The 23,252-nt window shown below is 32.4% G+C and overlaps 4 protein-coding genes and 1 pseudogene across 4 annotated transcripts; 4 read left to right on the forward strand and 1 right to left on the reverse strand.

Annotated features, from left to right (window-relative positions):
• The first annotated feature begins 7,885 nt into the window (after window positions 1–7,885).
• Window positions 7,886–8,832, forward strand: LOC129316133 (probable glutathione S-transferase). Its single transcript, XM_054960407.1, has 2 exons — window positions 7,886–8,253; window positions 8,345–8,832. Exons 1-2 carry the CDS (start codon window positions 7,930–7,932, stop codon window positions 8,687–8,689), a joined length of 669 nt encoding a protein of 222 aa, XP_054816382.1. The 5' UTR covers window positions 7,886–7,929; the 3' UTR covers window positions 8,690–8,832.
• Window positions 8,833–9,225: 393 nt separating this feature from the next.
• Window positions 9,226–10,398, forward strand: LOC129316134 (glutathione S-transferase 3-like). The gene is made up of 2 exons (XM_054960408.1): window positions 9,226–9,593; window positions 9,718–10,398. Exons 1-2 carry the CDS (start codon window positions 9,273–9,275, stop codon window positions 10,099–10,101), a joined length of 705 nt encoding a protein of 234 aa, XP_054816383.1. The 5' UTR covers window positions 9,226–9,272; the 3' UTR covers window positions 10,102–10,398.
• Window positions 10,399–12,292: 1,894 nt separating this feature from the next.
• LOC129315094 (probable glutathione S-transferase) lies at window positions 12,293–13,406 on the forward strand. Its single transcript, XM_054958622.1, has 2 exons — window positions 12,293–12,712; window positions 12,782–13,406. Exons 1-2 carry the CDS (start codon window positions 12,398–12,400, stop codon window positions 13,124–13,126), a joined length of 660 nt encoding a protein of 219 aa, XP_054814597.1. The 5' UTR covers window positions 12,293–12,397; the 3' UTR covers window positions 13,127–13,406.
• Window positions 13,407–14,881: 1,475 nt separating this feature from the next.
• LOC129316050 (glutathione S-transferase 3-like) lies at window positions 14,882–16,723 on the forward strand (annotated as a pseudogene).
• A 4,422-nt stretch (window positions 16,724–21,145) lies between these two features.
• On the reverse strand, window positions 21,146–22,381 carry LOC129314888 (probable glutathione S-transferase parA). Its single transcript, XM_054958372.1, has 2 exons — window positions 21,828–22,381; window positions 21,146–21,707 (listed from the first exon to the last, which is right to left on the reverse strand). Exons 1-2 carry the CDS (start codon window positions 22,140–22,142, stop codon window positions 21,354–21,356), a joined length of 669 nt encoding a protein of 222 aa, XP_054814347.1. The 5' UTR covers window positions 22,143–22,381; the 3' UTR covers window positions 21,146–21,353.
• Between the last annotated feature and the right edge of the window lie 871 nt (window positions 22,382–23,252).

Raw genomic sequence — 23,252 nt, forward strand, 5'->3', positions numbered from 1 at the left:
TCCGTGGCCTGAGCCGCATTTGATTACTTACCCTCGTGGGCTGTGTGTCTACATTTGTTTCATAGCTTCGGCTGCGTTTGGTTACTTACCCTTGTGGACTGATGTGTCCGCGTTTGTTTTCGTGGTATAAGCTGCATTTGGTTATTTACCCTCGTGAACTGTGTTCATGTTTTTAACCTATTATGTTGAGTTATCAAAAATTTAAATGTTAATTAATATATGTTTTTGAAATTTACCTGATTTTGACTAGTAATTGGTATTGTTTTGAGTTATATGAGAGCAGATTGACTTCTTTTAGCATAATAATATAAATTGTTTCCAATACATTCTTATTTTATAAATATGATTATGACTTACATGCTTATGAATTTTAGTGGAATTACTTTCACTTTCTTGACACCATTATTAGAGATTATCAATTTAAATTTAAAAAATTTTATCATAGGAATGCTATTCACTGGAAAAAAGTTATTTGGCCTCAGATTGGTTAGCTAACGCTGATTCCATCAACGACCTCAAAAAGGGCAACTAGCTACAGTGGGTAGACCTTTTTGATTGGTATTGTTGCTTTAATATAAATATATGATTTGTATGTCGTTTTGATTTGAAAAAAAAAGAGTATATGCTCCACATAGATGGTTGATAAATCTTATTTTTGGTCTGTATATTGATTGATGGCTGGAAGGAGCTACACTCCTGAATTATACTGTTACCTGTAAAAAGAAATTTTTGTTATAGAGTCTTCGGGAGATCCTAGTTACAGGGGAGGTTCTACTGAAATTTACAAAAACGTTGACACTTTTTTATGACAATGAATTTAAATAAGTTATTTTAATTCTCATATGATTTGATTGAATTTTGTTCTTTTCTTGAAAAATGAAATAAATATTCACCTGGAGGCTTACTGGAATGTGAAAGTGGTTCACACCCGTGTCGATCACCCTTTAGTTTTGGGGCATGACATAGATTGAGCTCTCGCAAACTTAAAAGGTTCCCAAGTTGGAAAGGAATATTACCAACTAAACTATTATGGGAAAGGTTTAGAGCCCACAAGTTTGAAAGCTTACCAAGTTCAATTGGTATTCCTCCACCAAAAGAAGATTCATAAAGATCGAGGTATCTTAATTTGGTGAGAGAACCAAGAAATTTAGGGATTTGACTCCCGTTGAAATCATTGAAACTAAGATTCAAATAATTCAAGTATGGCAACTCCATCAATGATAGGCTAAGCTCACCTTGCAAAGCCTGCTAACCTTCTTGATCATCAAGAAGATTGAGCATTTGAACATGACCAGTTTGAGGATGACAAAGAACACCACTCTAATAGCAACAAATAGGAGAAGAGCCCCATGAAGACACACGGCCTTAGTGGTCAAGGAAGGCATGCTTGATGTTGAGAAGAGCTTGTCTCTCCTCCTCGATGCAGCTGGCGTTATTTGCATCTCCAATTCTCAAATGCAGTATTACTATTATTATTGCTTTCAGCAAAAAATTTAGATTAATCGAACTCAATGCTACTCTTGCAAGATCTAACTTAAACAATTGCAGCTAGGGAGATTATCCCTACAAGCCTAAGGGGTGCTTCTTATTTATAAGCCTCTTGAGACATTGATCAAATCTTAAGAGAAAATAATTGATATTCCAGTCAAAATAATAGTTGATATTTAAATCTTATTCAGATAAAAAAATGATCACAAAAGTGATTTAAGTTAGTGTGTATGCACATCACGCACCCTTTCCTTCTCTCTCTCTCTCTCACTCTTTCTCTCTAGTTTAAGAAAATTATGTGGAATCCTATTTGTTTGGACCCATGCATGAAGAAAGATACACCGATGAGTTGATACACTTAATGTGATCAATTGCTTAACAATCTTTTTTTTTTTTTTTTTGCGATATGATGGAAATCAACAATCTTTTTTTTTTTTGGCGATATGATGGAAATCAACAATCTTTTTTCATGTACAATCAACTCTAGTCTACATCAAATGCGACCTTTATAAAAACATGACCATTCAAAAATTTCAAAAACATTTTAAAATAAGACTAAAGAAAAACGAACTGTGATATATAATTGAGGGGACAAAATCAAAAGTTACCACTAGGATTTTAAAAGAAAAAAATCAAGAAAATATAAAAGTAGATCCACCATCGCATGAAACACACATTCGAACCTTAATAAATTATTGTTTAAAAGTTCAAATGATAATAAATAAACAAGAGATAAAGCTAGAAAAATATTAATTATTGTTTTAAGCTTTTAAAATTTACCTTATATTAAGGATTATAAACGATAGCAATCTATTATACAAAGTTAATTTTTTTTTACCCAAGGTATTCTGATAACTGACAGCCATGAAACTGATCTGTCGACAAAATCTTAACATTATTTAAGAGGTTGTTATCTTTAAAAAAATAATTTTCTAGACACACCTATAAAAATCAAATTTTATAATAATATTTAAGAAGTTCAGACCATTATCATCTTGTGCTACGTTTACTTGAAAGAAACCAACTTTACTTACCTGCAAACACGACTGAAAACCTCTCACCTTTTTCTTTTTTCCAATTTTTCCACGTACCGAAGGAAGGTTTAATACTGCTTGCTGTTGATGCATGTCCCAATCATATAGCCAATAGTTTAGTCAAAAACTAGATTTTTCTTAATGCTACATTGAGCCCTCTTTTTGAATATTCGTTATTTCATGAGGAGTAGTTGGTAGCAGGGGTCATCGCATCGCACTCGATTTATTGGTTGGGCCGCGGATTTGAAAATTGTTCCCTCCATTTCTTTTCACATCTCATTCTTGAGAAAAGATTTCATTTGAAAAAATCACTCTAAAGTTCCTAATATTAAATATTATTAAATTAGATTTTTTTAGTAGTAACATGGATAGTTATCTATTACTATTTTCTAATATTAGCCTATCATAAATTTAATTTTATAACTCATTATATATTGTGTGTCTCTTAATTTAAAAAAAAATTCATTTTAAGGTATGTTTAATAATTTAACTGTCGTTCTTTAATTTTTAAGAAAGTTGTTGAAAATATTTTATAATAAGAGTAAACATAGTGTCATTCCTTTCTATTTTGCTAAAATTACAAAGACCTCCTGTTGATTTTCAAAAAATACAATTTATTTAATCTGTAACACTATTAGGAATATTTTGTTGAAGATTCTAAAATACTTAATTCTTATTTTTAATTATGTTAAAAATTTTAAAATTATTATGATGCTTGTCCTCTTGATCTAATTGTCTACCTTCTCTCCCAATTTAGAAAAGGGTAAGATTTATATTCTTAATCTTATATACTTAACACATTATATCTAATCAAATCATGACAAGTGGATCTTAATATATTAACAAAATTACTAAAAAGAATTTATTATATAATAAATAATCTACCAAAAATTATCATGTCTTGATTTAATTGGAAACAAATACATTAAGTATAAGACTATGTATATAAGTTTTTCCCTTTAGAAAAACTTTAAATAATTAAAATTGTCCATATTTAAATAAATACATTAAATTTTTTGTGTTAAAATTAATGCAATTTTTAAAAAATAACCATAAGTTATATTGAGTAATTTATTACATTAAATTCTTATTTCATAATTTTTTATGAAAATATTTCTTGAATTTTTGAACTATATGTTTGAATATTATTTTAGTCAATCTATGTATTTAAATTTTTAAAAATTACTAAATAAATACATGTATGTAATAAAATACTTATAATATAAATGAAAAGGTAAAAAATATATATGCATTATTTTTTCAGTAATTTAAATGATTTTTAGATAATATATATTTAAATAGGAGTATTTTGGTGAAATATATGTAACTTAATGGTCAACTAAATATTGGGTGGATGGAAATAAAATATTAAAAATAAAAGAAATGTTTGTGTTTTCATAAATGTTCATATTATGAAAGGTTTATATAGGTTTACAAAAAATGAGATATTTATAATTAATATAAAATAAAAAAAGATAAGATATTTTACGCTTATAATAATAAAAGGAGGGTGTAATGTTCTTGCATATTTCCAATTGTAATCTGTGAGTGCGTGTGTGTGTGTGTGTGAGAGAGAGAGAGAGAGAGAGAGAGAGGTCATTGTTGATTTTTTACATTTGTCTTTATCTGTGGAAATAAATAAAAGTTTTGGAACGTGGAGCTGCTTTCATGCGTCATTTCCATATGATGTAACAGTTTTAAATATCGTTTCATGACCGCAATGGTTTTTGTGAAATTATTACCTTTAATTCCACTAATACGGATAGCAAAACCTAATTTCACTTTTTAGTTCAAGTTTGACAGAGTCTAACCTTATTTTTTGCTTTATATGAATAAGGAAAATTCAATTTTCCACAAAACAACTTTGCGATCTACCTATCACATATTTTCCCCATTTTTAAATATAAAAAAATCAATTCACATAATTTATAAAAATCTATTTAGTATAATAATTATATATGAAATTAAAAAATATAGACTAAATTATCCATGTAATTAATAAAACAAATTTTTTAATAAAATAAATATTAATTTTATGATAGACAATTTAAAAAAGTGATAAATATTTCTTGAAATTTATAGTTTTATTTATAAATAAAAATAAAGAGATACATGATATTCTTTCTCTTATATTCGAAAATGGAGGTAATGCAAATAAAATGATCTCTCCCTCCTCTTTTTCCTCATTCCAATCTGTATAATCTCAATTCAACAAAGGCAGCCTTCATGCTATGTATAATTGTGCCCCAATCATATAACTAGTAATGCTGGTTTTGCCTTAACGCAAACTCATATGCCATCCTAATACGCCGGACTTTTCCCTCTTTCCTGCTACTCGAGAAATCATGTGAGTGCAAACTAAAACATCGCTCTTATAATATTAAAAAAAATTAATAGAAAAAACTTATATATTTAGTAGTATATATTTAAAGTTTTTGTTTCTAATTAAATTACTCCCACCGTTAAAAAATATAAAATATTTTTAATCAAATCTCACCTTTCAATAAAGTGTTTATTTATTTTTCAACTAATCCTATCTTTTTATATTTACTCTTATTAAACAGCCTACAATAAATATAAAGTTATTATCAATAGGGGCACTTTTTAAAAAAAACAATGATTACATCTCGAAAGATTAAAAATACCTTATATTTTTAAATATCCAACTCCTCCAAAAATGTCTTATATTTTTTAACAGAGGGAGTAAGATATATGTATCTTTTATATATTATTTATTCTATAATAAATTATTGTTATCAATATTATTAACATATTAAAATTTACATGCATTGATTTAATTGAATAAAAGTATATCATACATATAAGACTAAGTACATCTCAGTAAAAAAAAAAAGGCTAAGTACCTAAATTTTATCCTACTTTAATTTAAATAATCCCTTAACTTTTGTTTGTTGCATGTTACAAAGTGATTCTTGAAGTTAAACTTAATAGTTTTGGCCAAAGAAAAAAAGTTAAACTTAAAAGTGTTTTGAAACAGTTTTTTTTTTTTTTAACAATTTCAAAAGAGTCTTTATATATATATAAGTTTACGTACACAAGTTTCAGGAGCTCATTAAAATTAAAACACGTCTTTAAATTTAAAGAATATTTATATAAATATTTGTAAATAACTGATTAACAACGTTTTTACAATATCAGTAAGAGTTATCCTTCAACTTAAGAATTAGTAAGTCCAAATGAATCGACGGTTGAGCCTCTGATTCTGTTCACTTCAGTCTTATATTTTTAGCCTGTTCCTATTTTAATTGCCTTCCTTCCATATGAGATGTTTTTCCATAATAGTTTGATTGCCGTTAATTAATACCCAATCCCAGGTGCCGGCGAACGAATTAGTTCTTCGATAAGCTGTACCTATTGAGTCACAAAGAGATTAGTCACATACTCACATAGTCACATACAATATACTTGACAGATTAAAAAATTATATAAAAAAAAAAAAAAAAACAAGTGAGCGAGCGAGCACTCATTTTTTTCGTACTTATTTATTCTTATTTTCATTTTTTTCAATGGCCATTTTACAAAAAAATGTCATTATAACTAAAATAATTGCTGGAGGAAAAAAAAACTAACGTAATTATTACCCCCAATTCAAATATTGATTCAGACATAAAACTTCTCATTTTATGAAACTCCATTGGCTAATTGATATCCTTCTACCTAAATTTTTCGATATTTTTACCATCAGGAAAATACCTAATTTCCAATATGTGTGTGTCAAAATTATTTCCTTCGTGTTACAAATAAATAATTAATGATTACTATTCTGTGAAATATCTTACATATTCAAATATAATCTAATTTATATATCAAATATCGACAATGCTGTGACTGTTAAATATTAATTAACCTATAACAGCCAACATTGCAATGACTTCTTATCTTATTCATTATTTTCCTTCTATTTTCTTTAGCCATTAGAAAATTTCAAAATGCTGTTCTTTAAGCGAGAGGCAGCTCCAAGTTCTTAAATGGCACAATGATTGATCATGCGAACTAATTATCTATTTGGCATGGCACTTGGATTAAAATGAGAAATCTTCATACCTTTAAATGTAAATACAAGATAACTTTGCAATATTAGACTTAAAAGAAGTCCAAAAAAATTTCACATCTTACTAAATTAAGAATATATAAAACTTAGGATGTGTTTAACTAAATTGCTTAAACTATTTTAATATAATAGATTATTTTAAAACATACTTAATATAAATCTAATATGATCTCATGAGCTATTCAATCAGAGATAAAAAAATACTAAAAAATAAAAGGTTAGAAAAGGATGAGAGAAGGGGGAGGAGGATATCTAGAGCCTTGAAGACTGAAAAAACAAAGCATAAGTCCAAATAAAAAGAAAAAGAAAAAAATGAAAATGAAAAAATGTTAAAAAAAATAGTATAGGGATATTAGATTTAAAGAGATCCTACATCTAAAAAAATTTAAAAATAAATTAAAAATATATCAAGTTTAAAATGTATCTAATTAAATAATTTAAATTATTTTGACGTAATAGACTAACCTAAAGCACTTAATATAAACCTATCACAGAATTTATATGAACTGGTTGGCGTCATCGTCAATAGAGATTACAATAAAATTGCAATTCACGCCAACACATACTCTTGTTATGAAAGAATCATCTTTATCAACAACTTCATTGGCTTGTGTCCATTTTCCTGAAGGATGATCTCCAGGAGAACAAAGCCTGCCTAGTGGGATTTTCTTTGTAGCTAGAGCCATCAAAAGATTGCAATCGTGTTCATCCTGGAGTTTGTCCAGACAAGTTACTATTCGATAAATATGACAATTCAATTAATTTAATTGATGAATGCCAGTTCTGAATAATATTTTATTATATATAAAATAAAAAATCTCAGGAGATTCAAACCTCTGCACATTAATAGTTTGTTTGGTTGTGTTTTTATTTTTTATTTTTAAAATCTCTTTTATAATTCAGTTTTTAAAATTATTTCTCAGAACAAAATAGAATAATTTTGGAAATAATTAAATTTAAAATACTTATTCAAACAATTTTTTTAATTTTTTTAATTTTTAAAAATAAAACATTGTTTATGAAATGAAAACCAAACCAAGTTCCATGAGTTATTTTTCTTTTGTTTACCTGTTGCTTTTTTGCTTTTGGAACTAGATCCAATCTTTTTACCATTTTCTCAACAGAAATAGAACTGACGAGTCCATTTGAGTGTGGACCCTTTAGTAAATGACCCAATGCAATTCCTACGAGCTCAGGCCGTCTCTACTGACTTTTCCGCAGTTGGAGATTGCGTATGTAAAATATAATCAACAAATTCATATTAGTATTAAAAAAAAAATCATATTAGACTGCGTATTCTTCTTTAGCACTCATCGCTCTACAGCTTCTTTAACAATGGCTGATGATAAGGTGGAGATTGTTGTATTAGACTGTGGCTTCAGTATGTTTGGGATGAGGGCTAGCATTGCTCTGGCCGAGAAAGGAGTTCAATATAAGCGCCTGGAACAAGATCTGACGAACAAGAGCCCTCTGCTTCTGCAAATGAACCCAATTCAGAAGAACATTCCAGTCCTCATTCACAATGGCAAACCCATCTGCGAGTCCCTCATAATAGTCGAATATATCGATCAAGTTTGGAACCACACAGCTCCTTTACTTCCCTCTGATCCTTATCTCAGAGCTCGAGCCAGATTCTGGGCTAATTTCGTTGATCTCAAGGTAGAAAGATTCCTTCAAGGCCTTAACACCACCAATTTAATTTACTTACAAATGCACAGGCATGTCTCACAGAGAGCTTGAAAAAGTGCAGGTGTATGGAGCTTCCAGGAGAATATGGAATTCGAATGGAGAAGAGCAAGTGAAGGCGAAGAATGAGTTCATAGAGAGCTTGAACCAAATGGAGGAGGAGCTTGGGGACAAGGTTTATTTTGGGGGTGACATGTTTGGCTTTGTTGATGTTGCTCTCATTCCTTTTTATTGCTGGTTTTATACCTACGAGACGTTTGGTAACTTCAAGATAGAGGAAGAGTGCCCTAAACTCATAGCTTGGGCTAAGAGATGCAAGATGAGGGAAAGTGTGTCCAAATCTCTTGGGGACGAGAAGCAAGTCTACGAGTCTGTTTTGGCCTACAAGAAATCATCTAGGCTCGCCTAGGCTGATTCTAAGCAAATTACTGCACCATATCTATTTTTTACCAACCAAATATTCCATGCATATTAGGGAATCAACAGCCGACATCTTTGTATACAGTGTACCTCAATCTCAATCATGGTTATCTAATCAATGAGCTGGTTCCACTTGGGTTTGTCTACTTATTGATAATCTCAATAATTGACATTAGTTTGTCGGATGCAATTCACTGGTTTGCCTGTAAACTATAATTACAATGAAACATCAGCAGTAAAAGTAAGCAAGAGCTTAGTGCGTTTTCTTATGAAAATTTCAGAACATCAAGGGCATATTTAAGTCTCATTGTCCGCTTAAAGGTCTTCAAATCTTATATCATTCACGTGCAAGATGATCTTAATCTCTGACTTTTAATTAAAAACATAAAAAAGAATGGATGAGTATATTGGAGTTGAAGGAATCTACCAGAAAGCAACAGGTGAGCACAGAATAATAAATAAAGAAGGGAAAAAAAAGAAAAAAGAAGGAATTAGTGGTTGAGATCAATCACCTATAATATCTTCCTCGTACTTGTGCCCTGCACAAGTGAAAGATTCATCTGAGTTGAACAATGGCGGAAGAAGAAGAGGTGGTGCTATTGGACGAGTGGCTGAGCATGTTTGGGATGAGAGCCAGGATAGCGTTGGCTGAGAAGGGAATCAAATACGAGTACAAGGAAGAGGACCTGAGCAACAAGAGCCCTCTGCTTCTGCAAATGAACCCAATTCACAAGAAGATCCCTGTCCTTATTCACAAAGGCAAACCCATCTGTGAATCCCTCATAATAATTGAATACATCGACCAAGTTTGGAACCACACAGCTCCTTTACTTCCCTCTGATCCTTACCTCAAAGCTCAAGCCAGATTCTGGGCTGATTTTGTCAACAAGAAGGTAGTTTCCTAATTCTCCGGCACCTCTTGATCTAGTTCTCAAGGCGTTATCTGCACTGATATAGACTCAATCCGAGTCATGATACATAACTTCAATACATGGATCATATGGTAATTAAATGCAGGTGGGAGATGTTGGAGGAAGGATATGGGCAGGAAAGAGAGAAGAAATAGAGGAGGCAAAGAAGGAGATGATAGAGGGCTTGAAGCAATTGGAAGAGACGCTGGGATATAATACTTTCTTTGGAGGTGAAACCTTCGGGTTTATTGACGTTGCTTTGATTCCATTCTATAACTGGTTTTACACTTACGAGCAATTATGCCACTTCAAGGTGGAAACGCATTGTCCTAAGCTCATTGCCTGGGCTCAGAGATGCATCCACAGGGAAAGCGTTTCCAAGTCTCTTGCTGGTGAGAAGGAGATCTACAATTTTGTTGTTGACTTCAGAAAGAAAAGTCAATTGGATTGGAGAAACATATGCGAGTTGAAGAACCTGTGCCAAGAATAAACAAAAATAATTAGTTTGATGAAAAACATGCCTGAGTTTGGTGTGTTTGAGAACGAAGACTTGGTTGTGTCTGTTGATTACAGTAAAATTAGTTGATTGTAAGAATGTGTTGTTGATGTTCTTTTACAATAATAAGGGGAAGAAAAAAACACTAGGTTATTTCTTCAGCATTTGTTGACTTGTGGTTTCTGAGGTGTGAAAAGTCAAACTATGGACTCATCCACACCCATGGCATTCTGTAGTACCATGACATGTTTGTTACTAAATTAATTCAAAACCGCAATTATAACCTCTTAATCAATTTATCCTTCATCCCAAAATTATCTTCTTATGCTGCAACTAATTTTTATTGGTAAAGACTTAACCCGAGAAAATTAGTCTTGCTAACGGAAAGAAAACTAATTATCAATATGTTAAAAATCGCATATGAATTCTAAATTAGTTTGTTGCTTATCCTTCATGGTTTTAAACTAGTGATTGTTGGAATATAACCAGAGATGCATGTAAGGGGAGAACGTTTCCAAGTCTCTTGCAGGTTACAAGGACACCAATGAGTTTTTTTTTTTGTTTTTTGGGGTTAATTGAAGAGAAAATACTCGACAAGAGAACACACAAAAAAGAAAAGAAAATAGAAGTAATGGACTGCTTGGCCCTTGACTGTATTGAGGCAGACAATTGATTGTGGTCTCAGTGCCAGGATGTGCCTCTGAATCAGGAGAATCAGATGTTTTTGAGAGTGTCTACCACATGTTCCTTTACGGTTAGAATCTTTGTTCTGTGTTCAGGATTTCTTGCTTTCTCATATTCATAAGTCAAATGCTGTTCTTACTGAGCTGCGAATGATATTGAATCTCACGAGTTGCTCCTTCCTAATGTATTTCTAACACGCTCTGTTGCTCAACATATTGTAAAATTTTATTTTACAATATCTATTAGTTAAAATTTGAAGCATTTCTGGACGGGAAGCCAAACTTTTAACTAGTCACGGACCCGGAAAAATTTGGCAGTGGGGGTAAAAATTTGTTAAATAATTGTTAGAGAATAAGGTATAAAGCATACAATTATAATGGTGTGTTAAATAAAACTATCTAATATAAATAAAATTTAACCACTTTTCAGTATTAGAATATTTTTTGGGATAATTTTTTTATTTAAACAAGTTAAAAAATATTTTTTAAAATATTATCCCTTTATTCCTAAATTATATCATTATTTAGAATTATAACATATAGGTTAGATTTGGGAGAGATAAGTGAAACTTTTAAGGAGGTAAATTGATTTTTCTTTGAAAAAATGACAATAAAATTATTTTAAAATATATAAATGATAATTTAGTCTCTCAAAATATCATAATTTCTTTGAAGTCTTTAGAAAGTTTTCTATCATTAATGAATTGTATAAATTACCAAATTGCTTAGTTTAAATATTCGTAATTTTTCTTTTTATATTCGCAATAATATAATAGTAAATCACAACTTCATATATTAAATTCTTTATTTGCTATTGTATTATTAAGAATATAAGAAAAAAAGTTGTAAATATTTAAATAAAACTTGTGAATTATTTATTTTTAATAAGGATAATTTAATAATTTATGTAAATTTATTAATGATAGAAAAGTCTTTAAAAATTTTAGGAGAATCATAATATTTTGAAAGATCAAATTGTTATTTACATATTTTAAAAAAAATTTATTATCTTTTTTTGTTTTCCTTCTTGGCCAAAAAAAAAATTAATTTTTTCTTTCAATAGAACGCAATTGAAACATTTTAGGAGGTAAAAAAAGTTTTTTGAGTTATATATATATATATATATATTTGGTGAGGGCAGTTGGCCCCTCTAGCAATCAAGTAGGTGTGTCCTGCTTTAACCTTTGATAGACTGAAGAGCCCTTTTAACTTACCTGAGATTCTTTACATATTAGCCCTCAGCATGCTTCAAGATTGGTTGATAAATGGAAAGTCAAATAGTGTTCCTCTAACGGCATGGAATTTCTAGCCTTCGTGATTTACTATACACAAGTTTTGTGGCTGTCTAGTGACCACGATGAACAGTCTGTTTACTCGAATAATGTTTACTGCCTTTTGGCCAAAACAAAAACAAAAACAAAAGAATAATGTTTACCGTCTGAGCTAATTTGGATAAGGAAACATGTGGAAGACGTTCAACCATATATGGACACACAAAACTGGACCAAAACGTTGCCGATCATCCATTCTGTGTACTCAAAATTTCCAGTTCTTGCGCCTCACTGTTTCAGTCATTCAGCTAGAGATTTCAGTAGTCGTCTTGGATTATGGCAGACGAGGTTCTTCTGTTGGATGCAAAGGTAAGCATGTTTGGGATGAGGGCTAGGGTTGCCTTGGCCGAGAAAGGCGTTAAGTATGAGTACAAGGAACAGGATCTGACCAACAAGAGCCCTCTGCTTCTGCAAATGAACCCAATTCACAAGAAGATCCCAGTTCTGATCCATCACGGCAAAGCCATAAATGAATCACTAATAATTGTTGAGTACATTGATGAGGTCTGGAAGGGTGAAGCTCCATTACTCCCCTCTGATCCTTATCAGAGAGCTCAAGCCAAATTCTGGGCTGATTTCATTGGTTCCAAGGTTGGTATCAGTTTTATCACTGTCTAAAATGATATTTATCAGTACTGATAGTGTTATCAAAATATGCAGGTTCATGAGGTTGGAAAGAGGATTTGGGTTGGAAAAGTTGAAGAGCATGAGCAGGCGAAAAAGGAACTGATTGAGAACTTGAAGCAATTGGAGGAGGTTCTTGGAGACAAACCATATTTCGGTGGTGACACGTTTGGTTTTGTGGATGTTGCTTTGATCCCATTTTATAAATGGTTCTATGTTTATGAGAAAATAGGGAACTTCAAAGTGGAATCAGAGTGTCCTAAAATCATCGAATGGGCTAAGAGATGCTTGAAGAGAGAAAGTGTTGTCAAATCACTTGCTGATGAGAAGGAGATCTACGAGTTTGTCTTGGGCTACAGGAAGAAGCTTCAGTTGGACTAAATAGAAAACATCTTAATTGGAAAAGGCCAGGGAATTTTAGGTAAGACGCGAATTAAAGTATCCTGGTTCAGGATGGTTGGGTTTGTCTAGGTTTCTTTGATGGACAGACTTGAGAGAATAAGGAAACTTGTTTTACTGACGAGGTTTCCATGGTTTGGCTGGCTGAATATATGAAGTTGCATGAAATTATTAGACACATCTTAGTGTCTTTGCATTGTAAAAGAACCTGGCATATTTCCGTGTGTCTTATTAGTTATTACTCATGGCCGTATTTTACTCATCCTAGATTTCTGTGGCTTTTAGTAGCCGAATGCATGAAAATGTGTTTTATTACTCATGTTCTTCAATGAAGACTATCTAACGCGCGCGCGCGCGCACTACTTGATTGACTCAACCCAGCCAAGACAGGACAAGTTGGTTGATTCTGGCACTTTACCTAAATCAACATTTTTTTAGATATACTTACAGCACATAATGAATCTGAGCTTTACAACTTGTTATCTGAACATGTAGTGAAGGCGCATCTAATTGTTCGTTTAAGAGATGTATCTTTATTAAAAGTTGAAGCAAATTTAAGATGAAGAAAGAAACATGAGAACATGAAATTAACCTATTGAGTGGCGGATAACTTCATTATCTCCAAAAGGAACTCATACACACTTTGTGCTGATCAGGAAGAGATGAAGACACACTCTTTTATTAGATGTTCTCCTTTGCCTGTTTCCACTCTCTTCCCACTTCATATCTATTTCGATTTACCTACTTCTTTCGGTTCTAAATGTATAAACTAATTAACTAATTTACATAAATTAAGAAAATTAGGTAAGTTAGTTATATGTACTTGTATTTCTAAAATACCCCGTCTTTTAATTATTTATATTGGAGTATTATCAACATAACTTATATATCTTACAAGAATCTCACTATAAAGGTAGTTTTGGAAAAAATAATAAATATGAGAGACAAATGAGATTATGGTTTTACATTTAGAACCAAAATAGACTCCTCAACTAACATGTTTGATTATGCATTACCCAGTCTTGACATGTGAAGACTTGAGAATAAGTCGTACTATTTATAACAAGTAAATGACTTGTTTAGAGTATTTTTATAATCTATTTTGATGTTGATGTATTGATAATTATGAATAGATTTACAAGTAGACTTGGTCTAAAAATAAATGAAGGTCATAGAGCTTTTGTGAAAACTAAAGAATAATATGAAAAGTTGTGTTTTGATGGAATGAGAGTTATAAGATCCCCTCTTATCAGCATAGTCAGCCCAGAATTAGTTTAGGATCTGAGGCATTGGACCGCAATGAGGGCCTCAGAGATATATCTATCTTTGTGAATGAGAACCGGAATTTCCTTGTGAACCGGGTTCATTTAGAGGAGAACCGGGATTCTCTTGTTCCTCAAGTCCTCAAACTCAAATTAAGGTAACTTGGTCAAAAAAAAAAATTAAGGTAACTTGAAAGATCAACTTGTTAAGCATTACAATGCATGGTGTCATTCTTATGCAAATAACCTTTTATCTAAAATGAAATAGAACTAGCAAAAGTACAAAATAATTTTTTAAAAAAAATATCCATGTTATTGGAAAAATTAATTATAATATGATGAATTCACTTCAAAAATGTGTTACAAAATAAGATGGAGGGAATTTTTTTTAAGTTTGTATATATGAAATTTACTTTATTTTACACTCTTGGTGCCTTTTATTTGTCTACAAATATATAATATACATTATTTTATCGATATATATTCTATACATCAAACACTCTGCAAGGAACCAATCACATGTTCCTTTACGGTTAGAATCTTTGTTGTGTCTTCAAGATTTCTTGTTTCCTCATGTCCAGGAAGTCCAATGTTGCTCTTCTGAACAGCTAATGATATGGAATCGCACAAGTTACTCCTTCCTAATGTATATCTCACATGTTCTGTTGCTCAACATGAAAGTAAAATTTTCTTTTACAGTACCTATCAGTTACAAATTGAGGCATTTTTGGATGGGAAGCCAAGCTTTTGACCTTTGATAGACTGAGGAGTCCTCAACTAACCTGATATTCTCTACATGCCTCTGCATCCTTCAAGATTTGTTGATAAATGTAAGGTCAAATAGTGTTCCTCTAGCGATATGGAATTTCTAGATGAATTAGTATCCACAGGTTTTGTGACCGACCAATGACTAACATAGGCTGTTATTATATGATAGCTGATATTATATGATATCATTCTTTCATTTTATATATTTTTAATTATTGTACAGATTTGTTTCTATTTTCAGTTACATAGTTATCTCCTGTATAAATACTTTTCCATATTGGAATATTGAAACAAGCTTGATGAAAAGGATGGGGTGGTCCGCATTCCATATTCTCACATAAAAAGTGATAAGGGAAACAAAAACTTGTGGACTACGTTCGACTACCGACACTCAAGGCTGGACTGAAACCTTGCCGATGATCCAGTTTTCTTTAATGTATTTCCATTCTCTGTTCTTAAAATATCCAGTTCTGGTCTGTATGCTTCACTCTTTCTGCTAGAGATTTCTGTGGTTGTCTTTGACAATGGCGGGCGACGTTGTTTTGCTGGATGCCAACGTATGCATGTTTGGGATGAGGGCTAGGGTTGCCTTGGCCGAGAAAGGTGTAAGTACGAGTACAAGGAACAAGATCTGACCAATAAGAGCTCTGTGCTTCTGCAAATGAACCCAGTTCACAGGAAGATCCCAGTTCTGATCCATAACGGCAAATCCATCAATGAGTCACTAATAATTGTCGAGTACATTGATGAGGTCTGGAACGGTCGTGAAGCTCCATTACTCCCCTCTGATCCTTATCAGAGAGCTCAAGCCAAATTCTGTGCTGATCTCATTACTTCCGAGGTTGGTATCAGTTTTATCATCACTGTCAAAAAGGATATTTGTCAGCAGTGAAAGTGCTATCAGAATATGCAGGTTCATGATGTTTGTCAAGAGGATTTGGGGAGCAAAAGTTAAAGGGCATGAGCAGGCAAAGAAGGAACTGATTGAGAACTTGAAGCAATTCGAGGAGTTTCTCAGAGACAAACCATGTTTCGGAGGCGACACGTTTGGGTTTGTGGATGTTGCTTTGTTCCCATTCTATAAATAGTTCTATGTTTACGAGACAATATGGAACTTCAAAGTGGAAGCAGGATATCCTAAAATCATTGAATGGGCTAAGAGATGCTTGAGGAGAGCAAGTGTTGTCAAATCACTTGCAACACTTGCTGATGAGAAGGAGATCTACGAGTTTGTCTTAGCCTACAGGAAGAAGAATCAATTGGACTAAACAGAAAACATCTTAATTGGAAAATGCCAGGGAATTTTAGGTAAGACTCTAATTACAGTATTCTGGTTTAGGATGGTTAGCTATGTCAAGGTTCTTTGATGGACAGACACTGAGATGAGAATAAGGAAACTCGTTTTACTGATGCGGTTTCCATGGTTTCTAGCTAAATCTATGCATTCGCATGAAGTTAACCTGGTATGTTTATGTGAGTCTTGTTAGTTATTGCTCGTGTCCTTGGATGGAGGGAGACAACGCCAAAAATAAAGAAACTTGTTTACTCATTCGATTTTGCCATGGCTTTCGGTAGCTGAATGTGCACTTTGCATGAAAATGTGTGTTTTTATTACTCATGTTCTTCAATGGACCAAATATAACACACACACACACACACACACACACTACTTGAGTTACTTGACCCAACCAAGACAGGACACGTTGATGATTAATTCTGGCACTTTACTTAAATCACCGTTTTTTTTTTTTAAATATACTAAATGAATCTGAGCCTTATACCTTCTTTCATTATATGAATATGAAGTGAAGGAGCATCTAATTATTACTCGTTTATTAGACGTATAGACAATCTTCTTAAAGGACAAAAGAATGAAAACTGCTGAATGCCAAGCAACTTCATCACCTCCAAAGCAATGAATCATCTACTAAAACATACTATCTTTATTTTTATATATAAAATGTTTTTAATCAAATTATATAAATTAATAAAAGTTAATTATTTAATTAGAAGTATGTTAACATTTTAATTTTCTTCTTAATTATTGTAAATACAAAATGAGTCTTTTTTCAGAGTAAATTAATAGGAGTATTTATTTTTTTTAATTTAATAAAGATATAATGGTTCATTCATTTAAAAATATGTTAATAATTTTTTATATTTAAAAATAAAAAAAGTTTTAAAAAATTTCTTACCCACAAGGACAGAGGGAGTAATTAATGGGCACTTGGTGGGAAATGATCAGGCTCAACCTTTTACACGTTATGGGTGTTTCTGTGACACATTAATCCAGTGTTTTTCGTATCGGTCTCTTGTGGTTGTGGTTCAAAATAGACCCCCCAAAAAAAAAATCTATTTGAATCTATTGTAAAAATTTCATGATTTTCATTTTTGAGAAAAAAAAAATCTTGTTTGCATTAATTGTAGAAATTGACTACGTGGACGAGCATTTAGGAGGGGGGGGGACAATGTACTTTCCTCAAGTACTCTTTTCCGTAATCGTACTTTAATCGTATTTATGCTGTTTATCAATATCGCTGTAAATTTACAATAGTACCATCATTAACATGTCCATTATCTTTCTATCTTTTTTTTTAATTATTTTTATACAATAAACAAATGTAACGTAGTGTAAGGAAAACTATCATATAATCTGATACTTTCACAAGTAAAAATTGAATCTTTACCGTTTTAATCCTTTAATTTCCCTCAAATTAAGGTGACTTGAAAGATAAACTTGTTGAGTGCTACAATGCATGCATGGTATCGTTGTTGTGGAAATAACCTCATCTAAAATGAAATGGAAAACTAACAAAAGTACAATATATTTTTCAAAATATAAAATTAGCATCCATATTATTGAAAAAATTAATTATAATATAATAAATACTATATATTTCATTTCGCGCGTGTGTCTGTGTGTAATATGATAAAAGCAAATAATATTCCTACTATATGTTAACATTTCTTACTAGCACATTGAGATAAACAACTTTCTTTTGACGGCAGATGAAGGTGGCTTCCCTTTTCTTTTGCCCCCTAGTTCTTGAATTTGATTCTTTTGAGTCAAATAATATTCCTCATAGAGTAATGCCAATTCCACACATTTGACAAATTATCGTTGGCACTTTGTTACTTTTTGGAATTGTTTGGGGATGGCATGTTTAATTGAAGAGGTTCTGATTAGTGAACAAACTAGAATATGCTTTATATGTTATAATTTTCAGTTTCTCATCTCACTAATTATATATTATGGTAATGTGATCTATATGTTAGAACTTGCGTGTCAATGTCTAGTATGAAAGTGTTTCCGTCTTATAATTAACAGACAAATACTTTCATCTATCTCACATGATAAAGCTAGGAAAAATTAATTTTTCCTTCTTATTACTAAGCATAAATCATCAATAAATAATAGTAAAATATATTATTTCTCAAAAGAAATTTTTTAGTGAATGCAAGAAGGAGACCCTATCAACAGCATAAAGTATCTCCTCCAGTTTACAGAGAGCAAATGGTAAATCTCTCCATGGCACTAAGAAATTTTTTTGACAGAAAGCTATAAAAATATTTTCTTAAAAAAGGAAAGAAAGAAAAGAACGATATTGAGAGATATGAGGGAAGTACTGTTAGATTGTTTGTTTCTCTAGTTTGGGCAATTTGTTTCGTGGAATGATATCGATAACGACGAGAAGGCCATGTGAAACTCGTTTTCGTACACCAGCAAACTAACAAACCTGTTCTTCAACGGCAAGCTGGCATTCTCAAGAATTATTATTTTTATTTTATATATATCAAATTTACTCTATTTTATACTTGGTCCCCTTTTATTTGTCAACACATATATTATATACATTATTTGTACGATCATAGAAGAGCCGAATGTCCCCTTTCCCTACCAATGTCGTGTTGATGCAGCTAAGGCTGCAAACCACATCCTCACTGCCTCACAAACTCACATTTCACTCTCATCACTCTCCGAATTCAATGCTCACCTTTTGTCCCAATCATTAGGAATCCTAATTTTATTTTTCCTTCTCATGCGGATTAGAATTCAATAAATGTCTTAAATCATTTTCTCTAATGAATGTCTCACGTGACATTAGAGATTGCCGATTCAATCAAATGATTGTTGGAGATGTAGGCACAAGATACAGGAAGAACACCAAATCACAACTCTATCTTTTGGTGTGCCCTATACCTTAATCTAACAATTCATATAATTATAGTGAAATAATTGAAATGCATTCTCATATAACTAACCCTTTAATTTAATGTTTCATTTGTTTTTGGTTAAACATAATTTCTCAAGCATTTATAAAATCCTACAACTCTAGTAGACAATTAATGGGTAAGAGGATTCATGATACTCATGGTTATTTTCATGTTATAAATCACAAAAGAATTCTTTCTTCTAAATCATCGTTTTAGTATGTGGTTTACTTGAAATCAAATTGATTTAGATATAATATGTGACCTAAATTCATTCACTCAATAAGCGTCTCATATAGTATAAACAATCATCGATTTAAACAAAACCAAAACTATCAAAAATTTTGTCTTCTAATACTTAGAAAGGAAAAATATACATGATGTTTTAATTATGAGAATTGTTTTAAATGTTTGCATAGAAATGTATCTTAACAATTTTCAAGTGTTGAAAAAAATTTAATAATTATAATTAATACACTCATTAATAAATTTGGGTTACTCACCAAATCTAAATCAAACACTAGCTCTCCAGATCTTGTGCACTATAACCCAAGGCATGGTTTGAAGAGAAAGAATAAAACTGGGAATCTTTTAGTTTCTTTGATCTCAAATTCTCAATCATTTTTCCCCCTCTCAATGGCATGTCCAGAAAATTGGGATTAATCAAGGTGTGTGATACAGGAAAGGCATGCAAGGGAAGGACACTGTACCTTTTGGTTGATGAAGGACACTGCTTTATTGATGCGGCCCCACAACGTGACCGACCATTGAAAGCAACTTGCTTCAATATTCAGGAACTTTGCGCCACAATTTCACCAATCCTCATCCCTATAAATCAACCAATCCCATACCTCGCTTCATGCATTGCATTCATCTCTCTCTCTCTCTCTCTCTCTCTCTCTCTCTCTCTCTTTCATGATAGCTTGGGAAACCATAGATTGCTCTACTTTGTTTTCTGTAACAGAAAATGGCCAAGTTCAAATCTGCGAGGGTGGTCACAGAGGTTGCTCCTCCGAGGTTTATTTCTGTCACGCGTCGCGGGATGAAGAAAATGCTGGACACCATTGTTGAGGAAGACAAGGATTTTGGTGGTCACTCTTGTCTCTGTTCCTCCACTTGTTGTGGTTCTTCCTCTGTGCTGTGTCTCTCTGAGAGACCAGTTTTCTCCAGCACCTTCTAGTTTTTGTTCCAGCTATTTCTGAGTTTTTTGTGTGCTGTGAGAAGAATAAAGGAGGCATGGTTTTGCTGATTCGTGACTCGTCGGATTGATTTCAATAAATAATAGACACGAGACTGACATCACTTAGGTTTTGACTTTTGGTGTTGTTTTTCTCATTTGTCTCACATTCTTCCATTTATATTTGTTTGTGTCTGAGATTTCTCTGCTTTGGAGTTTCATGATTGTTTGGCTCTTCTTGAGTTTTTTTTATTTTATTTTTAAATAAATTTAGCCGCAGCAGATGATGTGTATCTAGTTTCACTTGTACTGATTAAAAATGAATTTGCAATGATGGCTGTACTCAGAACAACACCAAGTGCCGATACTTGTTAAAGATATTCAATTTAACAATTTAAATAAATTTATTTATTCATTTATCTTAAATGAAGTATAATTAACTTTATAATTATAGACCTAAATTTTAACAATTCAAATGTATAATCATCAATTCCAAATCCTAACAAATGCAATAATTCTACTCTTTTTTTTTCTGTAATTCTTTTGATGCTTCATAAATTGGGTTGCATTAATCACACCATATAAAAGGCTAAAGCAAAGTTATTTATTGTCTATAATTATGGATCGATTCTTACCATATCTTACAAACCAAAATGAGACAAAGGCACATTCCAGAACAAAGAAAAAAGAAACACACACAGCGTACGCAGAAACGAGAGTGACCGTAATCGGATTCAAACACTAGAATCAACTAAGGAACTCACTACTACAAGTACATCACATTTCAGTATTACTGCTGAAGCTGAGGTTGAAGCTTCTTCTTAAGCTCTAAGAGGAAGTCATAAATTTTGTACTGGTCAGGCACAGACTTAGCCACAGTCTCCCTCTGCATGCACCTCTTAGCCCAAGCCACCAGGCTCGGAAACTCGTCGGCGATGCTGAATTTTCCGGTTGTCTCAAGCGTGAAGAACCAACTGTAAAAGGGTATCAGAGCCACATCAACCAGACCAAACATGTCACCACCAAAGAAAGTCTTGTTCCCTAACTCTACTTCCAACTTCTTGAAGCATTCTCTCAGCTCATTCTTCGCTCTTTCTTGCACTTCCCCTGTAGTTGCCCACACCAATCTCCCAGTCGAATATATCTACAATTTCAGAAATTCAAAAACGATGAATAAGTTCAAGAGTTCAATCAATCTGGGATTTTTTGACATTCTATTTGGTTACGCATAAGTGAGAACGAACATGACTGGATTTAGACAAACCTTCTTGTCGATGTAGTCGGCCCAGAATCTGGCATTGGCTCGCTGGTAGGGATCAGAGGGAAGTAATTTGGGGCTTTGATTCCAGACCTCGTCGATGTATTGGAGAATGATGAGAGATTCAGAGATGGGTTTACCGTTGTGAATCAAGACTGGGATTTGCTTGTGAACAGGGTTCATCTTCAGAAGCAGAGGGCTCTTGTTGCTCAAGTCTTCTTCTCTTCCTTCGTACTCTATTCCCTTCTCTGCCAGAGCGATTCGGACCCTCATCCCAAATGGGCTTGGCCAGAAATCCAGGAGAATCACTTCGTCTGCCATTGTTGAACCTCAACCTCGAGATCACAGCAAAGAATCTATGAGTATGGATGTTAGAAGAAAAGCTGGTGATGGTTACATATATAAGTGCAAGGAATCGGCAGGGGAAGGTGGTTTAGAATTCTAGTGGCTTCTAGCTGCAACTTTATTCATCGATTCGATTTTGTAATTATTACGTCAGGAATTGCGGCAGCAAGGATATCCAGAACCGAAGGGAACTTCACCTCTTCGTTTGCCACGCAGCTACATACTGTTACGTTCTTCTTCTTCTTCTTCTTCTTCTTTTTATTTTTTTTTTTTCCGGAGATTATATCAACAGATTAGAATTGACCGCTTGCGGATTTATAAAATAGGAAAAAGCCACGTAGAGCATGAGAAGAAATTAGGAATCAGACTATCAAGCTACATAACTATATATTTTAAATTATGTATGTTCCACATCTCCTATAATATATTACCTCATTTTAGTCTTAAAAATTTCAAATATTCCAATTGCTTTAAGTTATTTTGTTAAATACTATGTTAGAGGGAATAGGCTAAAAAAGTAAGTAATATAAATGATTATAAAATTTTGTAAAAAAAAATGCATAAATTTGTACATGTATAAGATTAATATAATTTTTTTAATTTTACTAAAATTGTATATATATTGAAGGTACACAAACTGCTATTGACATTTAAATATAATGAAAAATTTATCGAAGTGAAATTTCTTTAGAAGAGAAATGGTGGCAGTAGGTGAGTAATTTATTGAAACATAATAAGGTGAAGTTGTCATAAAAGTATTAATACGTCATATGTGTGGTTTTCAGAGGAACACTAGCTGCAAAGGCAAGCTCCATGCGGGCGTAAACATGAAATCTTAAATTTTGTCTTCTTGGTTGTGTGAACTCTGAATGCCTGATTATATGCTTTTGCTTCCTTCAATGTCTGCTTCGCTATTCCCAAGTGTGAAACCAATGATCGTGTCTCTTATTCTTTAAATATTTAAGCACATCACTCGCACGTGCATGCTCAAACTCATGTTTATTATAATCCTTACGTCACATATACTTATTTACAACAACAACAACAACAACAACAAGCCTTTATCCCATTAGGTGGGATCGGCTA

Source organism: Prosopis cineraria, unplaced genomic scaffold (genome assembly GCF_029017545.1).
Source record: "Prosopis cineraria cultivar Desert tree isolate PC_DT_omini unplaced genomic scaffold, ASM2901754v1 PC7, whole genome shotgun sequence".
NCBI lineage: Eukaryota > Viridiplantae > Streptophyta > Magnoliopsida > Fabales > Fabaceae > Prosopis > Prosopis cineraria.

Excerpts from the sequence above, each read along its gene's own strand:
- LOC129316133 (XM_054960407.1), top strand. The coding sequence starts at position 7,930 with ATGGCTGATGATAAGGTGGAGATTGTTGTATTAGACTGTGGCTTCAGT. Across the intron at positions 8,254-8,344 it reads CTAATTTCGTTGATCTCAAG|GTGTATGGAGCTTCCAGGAG; the intron begins GTAGAAAGATTC and ends GAAAAAGTGCAG.
- LOC129314888 (XM_054958372.1), bottom strand. The coding sequence starts at position 22,142 with ATGGCAGACGAAGTGATTCTCCTGGATTTCTGGCCAAGCCCATTTGGG. Across the intron at positions 21,708-21,827 it reads CCGACTACATCGACAAGAAG|ATATATTCGACTGGGAGATT; the intron begins GTTTGTCTAAAT and ends CTGAAATTGTAG.
- LOC129315094 (XM_054958622.1), top strand. The coding sequence starts at position 12,398 with ATGGCAGACGAGGTTCTTCTGTTGGATGCAAAGGTAAGCATGTTTGGG. Across the intron at positions 12,713-12,781 it reads CTGATTTCATTGGTTCCAAG|GTTCATGAGGTTGGAAAGAG; the intron begins GTTGGTATCAGT and ends CAAAATATGCAG.
- LOC129316134 (XM_054960408.1), top strand. The coding sequence starts at position 9,273 with ATGGCGGAAGAAGAAGAGGTGGTGCTATTGGACGAGTGGCTGAGCATG. Across the intron at positions 9,594-9,717 it reads CTGATTTTGTCAACAAGAAG|GTGGGAGATGTTGGAGGAAG; the intron begins GTAGTTTCCTAA and ends AATTAAATGCAG.